Source organism: Medicago truncatula, chromosome 1 (genome assembly GCF_003473485.1).
Source record: "Medicago truncatula cultivar Jemalong A17 chromosome 1, MtrunA17r5.0-ANR, whole genome shotgun sequence".
Classification (NCBI taxonomy): domain Eukaryota; kingdom Viridiplantae; phylum Streptophyta; class Magnoliopsida; order Fabales; family Fabaceae; genus Medicago; species Medicago truncatula.
Window position 1 is genome coordinate 15,936,449 of NC_053042.1, and position 4,526 is coordinate 15,940,974.

At 32.9% G+C, this 4,526-nt stretch overlaps 1 protein-coding gene across 2 annotated transcripts; it reads left to right on the top strand.

Moving 5' to 3' along the window:
• Positions 1-1,163: 1,163 nt before the first annotated feature.
• Positions 1,164-2,334, top strand: LOC25482971 (uncharacterized). Of its 2 annotated transcripts, XM_039833166.1 has the most exons (3): positions 1,164-1,305; positions 1,404-1,467; positions 1,564-2,334. In XM_039833166.1, exons 2-3 carry the CDS (start codon positions 1,404-1,406, stop codon positions 1,965-1,967), a joined length of 468 nt encoding a protein of 155 aa, XP_039689100.1. In that variant the 5' UTR covers positions 1,164-1,305; the 3' UTR covers positions 1,968-2,334. The 2 variants fall into 2 exon arrangements, with proteins under 2 accessions (XP_039689100.1, XP_039689082.1); XM_039833148.1 differs by lacking the exon at positions 1,164-1,305 and having other exon boundaries at positions 1,314-1,467.
• The last annotated feature ends 2,192 nt before the right edge of the window (positions 2,335-4,526 follow it).

The following is a 4,526-nucleotide window of genomic DNA, read 5'->3' on the forward strand; positions in this document are numbered from 1 at the left end:
TTTACATCAACCTTTTTTCTCGTGCTTTCATTAGTAAAAAGCTATTCCAAAAACATTGTACCCAAATATAGCATAAAAATTTGTAGTGTTTGTTTATCTAGACTTTCACCTAAAAAAACGTTGAGCTATTGGTTTTAATTTGTTCTCAATTGTGGATGCTCAAAAACCACTTCTCTCCAATTCTTTACTTTTGAGATTTTTGATTGCATCCTCTCAAGTCTCCCTCTTCTTGGTTGGTTTCTTCCTCACAAAAAAAACCAACCAACCAAGAAGCATTTGTACATCTCCCTTTTTGCATGACTTCTCTCTCATTGCCACCTTTTTTTATTTATGTTGTTTTCTTCACTCAGCTACACGTGCTTAAGATTTTGTTCTTGTTTCAACAAGCCTAAAAAGTCATGTTGTGATTCATTTCAAACTTTATATACATTTCTTCTCAAACGTATATCAAGGTAGTTTTTTTTTTATTTTTTTTTATTTTTGTACCATAGTTTAATTTTCCAACTCATTTTCATCCATTATATGAAACATTTTACCTAGCTATTGGAGGTAGTTGCATTGCATACAATGAAAGAAACATGAACAATTTATTATGTGTCATTAATTAGAGAAGAATTTCACTTTTTTTTTTAATTATTTGTTGTTAATTCAATTTTTTCTAGCAATGTGGTAATAAACTACTAATTTATTGAATGTTTCAAAGAGGATTTCTCATGTGATCATTTGTTTTACATTTTATTTCAGGAAGATAATTTTAGCAGGTTTTATTGAAGATTGAAGGGTTTTTCCTTTGAGTTGAAGGCTTTTGGTGCAATTCATTATAAACATGTCGTCGGTGAAAGGCCTCCTCAAAGGACTTAGATACATTTCTAACATATTTGGTAAGTACCATAATCTCCTTTCTTATAAAGATTTTGGAAATGGAAATTAAATACAATTTTCTTTCCTCCATGCAAGTCATGGATTTTATTGAACATCTCCAAGTTTCTTTTTTTTTTTTCTTTAATGTATTTAGATAAAGAGCTTAAATTTATTTAGAATTTGATTTGAATTCAAGTATATATAAAAAATATTTGTGAAATTATGCTCTATTTAGATTAGGTCATTTGAGTTTATCTATCGATATAAATATTTTATTTATGACGTGTTCATAATATATTTTAGTTATGAATTGTGAGGTGGTGAATAAATGATAATTATTCTGCAGATGAGAAAGAAGATGAAATTCAAATTGGGTTCCCAACAGATGTAAAGCATGTGGCACATATTGGATCAGATGATCCATCAGCAAATGCACCAAGCTGGGTACTATTTTCGTTAATCTCTTATATATTATCATTTAATTAGTTTTTAATTCTTTATCATAAAGCCTTATTATGTGTGGAATTTTAAATTTTATGCAGATGAATGAATATAAATCAACAAACCCGCCTGGAGGAGCAGAGAAACCTACCCAGCCAACAGAAGGTTTGCATATACTGCCTCCGGTCCTATTTATAAGAAACGGTTTACTACCGACATGTTTCTTCTTAAAAACTATTTTTTTTGTTTTTGTTTTTGTAGAGCGTAAAAGCAAATCATCAAAACCAAAAGAAAAATCGTCCAAGATTCGACATCTAATACCAAAATCAAGACATGAATCAATCGACAACGAAACCAACACCACAACTAAGAAGAACACACGACGCCAACAGCGATCATCAGACCCAACTGCAGACTCCTCGACCCATGATTCTTCAGCCGGTTCACGACACAGGAGACATCGTCGTGGCTCTGATTCAGTGCCGCCTGATGCTCCACAACCAGGAACCAAAACCCATCGGAGAAAACCAAAGAATTCTGAAGATGGTGGTTCAGTACGGAAACCTAATTCAAGGAAATCTTCTAAAGGAGATTCGTTAACCGATATTTCTCTTTCGGATTTCGGATCAGGGTCCTTGGCAGAAACTGAGAATGGACCTAATTAATAGAGTTTGAGTTTATAATTTAAATTAAATTGGAGTGGGTGAGAGAGAAAGTAATGCTATTGTTATTATGTAATACAATAATTAATCACAAATTTTAGGGAGAGAAGAATGGAAAGTAATTGTTGCTTGCTTTATTTTGCAAGTGTAAATTACAAATTTTGATGTCTTCTTGTAGTGGGTTGCGGTTATCGCCCTGCATAAATTCAGAAATGGTTTTGAAGTACAACTCACGACATACTATGATTTATGCAGGGTACTGGAAATCATTAAGTACATCTAATGGTTTTGGAGTACAAGTCACAGAAACCATTTATGAATTTATGCAGAGTGCATAAGATTTCCTTATGCACCATAATCGCAACCTTTGTAGTGGGGTGTGGTGTCTCACTTCAATCTTTTGATTTTTTTTCTTTCTAAAAGAGATCAAAATATTCCTACTTTCAAATTGAATTTTCATAACTTTTTATATTGTATCATTTCCTTTAAACGCATGAAATCACTTATCTATGCATTATATTATTATTAATGGAAGATATGGTGTTTCAGTCTATCTTTCATTAAGTTTGATCACATATCTATGAATATTTGTGACAGATGAAGATTTGAAAAAGAGATGAAAACTAATTTTTAAATACATTTGGGTGTAACTAGATATTCTTGTTTTATTATAAGCGAAAAAACTCGATCATTTTCTTTCTTTCCATTCATGTCTCTTTTCTTTTTCCTATTGAAATTTCTATAATGTTTTTTGAAGAAAAAAGATAGTTTATTAAAAACATACGGCCAAAAGCACAGGGATTGCTATCATCTAAATGATACAAAGTTAACAATTACAAAAAAACAGCACTAATGTTCGATATGAACTTTAACTATATAAGAAAAAAATTATAACGATGATCTTAGATGTTGTGGGAGCGGTTTTCGGTGAATGTACATGAAGAGTGGATGGTGGAGGAAAGGCAATCATCGTTGAACTCGGACTGTGTGTCACGTATGTAGGAATGTGACAATATAACATCCTGATTTTTAGATATCTTAACATGTGTTGGGTTTGAATGTTTCAATCTTTCACGACTCGATAGTTCTCATGTCGATGAACTTTTTGTGTTGGAAAGTTTTTCATTTGAGTTTCGAAAGGTCCCCAAATAGAGGTTACTTGCTGATCAAGAAAAGGCTAGTATTTTCCATCTTGTCAATTTCACTACGTGAAATTATAGCCCGCTAAGAGAATTATGAATATGTTCAACATATGAAATCTGGCCTTTGTACTAGATGCTTCAATATCAGTAACATGATTTGACTTGGATTCCATGAACATACACTTTGTTCCAAATTCATGGCTTGGCTTGATTGATGCAATGTTGGAGTAGAGGAGCCTTGGTTTTCACTATGTCATTGATCAGAAGGAACCTGTTCCATTAGAGGATCACCTGCATGATTGTGATTATCAGACGCCATTCTTTGTCTAATCAGACGCATGTACCAGACTCTTGTGTTTTTTGACAAGTCTAAAATGAGTTTATAAATAGTGACACCTCTCACTTTACACTTTTTTTTTATTAAATTTGGGGGTCTTCAAGTTTGTTCCATCATGTGAACGTGCTCTGATTGTAGGTCCACGAAATTTGATGCCTGGCCCCTCTTTCATTTTCTGAGCCACATGAATCATGTTGTTTTGACTATGAATTAGATATTTTTCCTATCTTCAATGTGCATAGCCTCCCATGGTTTGAGACCACAGACTCACAATCACAACTAGTGGATTTATAATGATTTTCCTTAATTCTTAATCAGCTGCTACAACAAGTTTCATATCTCCATGCATTTTAAGTGTTGAAAATGACATTTTAAGTGTACCACAAAAACTCCTAAATGTAAGGGTAATAATACTTGGACACCTTATAACAAAGTTAAAAAAGCTAATAGATAACTATAGATTTAGACAAAAATATACAATTCATGTGAAGAGAGAGTTATGTGTATTTATTTTCTAAAGGAAGTGAGAGTAATTTACTAACCAATGATAGTATGCCACACAATAGCAATGACAATATGTACCAACGTGGCATTCATATATTGGTAGTAATCAGCCACCTCATGTCCACGTAAGACATAAGCACATGAATTTCCCTTAAGCTGAGTCAAGTTAAGAAGAAGTAACAATAGGTGTACCGGTACACCTTAATTTAGAAACTCCATTCTCCAATTCACACAGTTCTGATAATAGGCCAGTCATTTCTACTATGACCATTGTCATCAGTTTTGCCTTTCCTCTATTCTTCAAGATCCTTAAGATGGGGGGTTATCATCCTCCTGATGCCATAACCTTCACTACACTTTTCAAAGGTCTTTGTCTTAACGGTGATATTTATAAAACACTTCACTTAAAAGTGATGTTGGCAGCTCACCTTCAATTTTGTTACCACTCAAATCTAATGTGAAATGTTGTCCAACCATTAAATCAAAGAGGAAGATTGATTGGAGATCAAATTGATGGGTTTTGGTTTTATTGAAGACATATTTGTGTCATACAAAAGTAGCTGCTTTAAATTTGTTGCA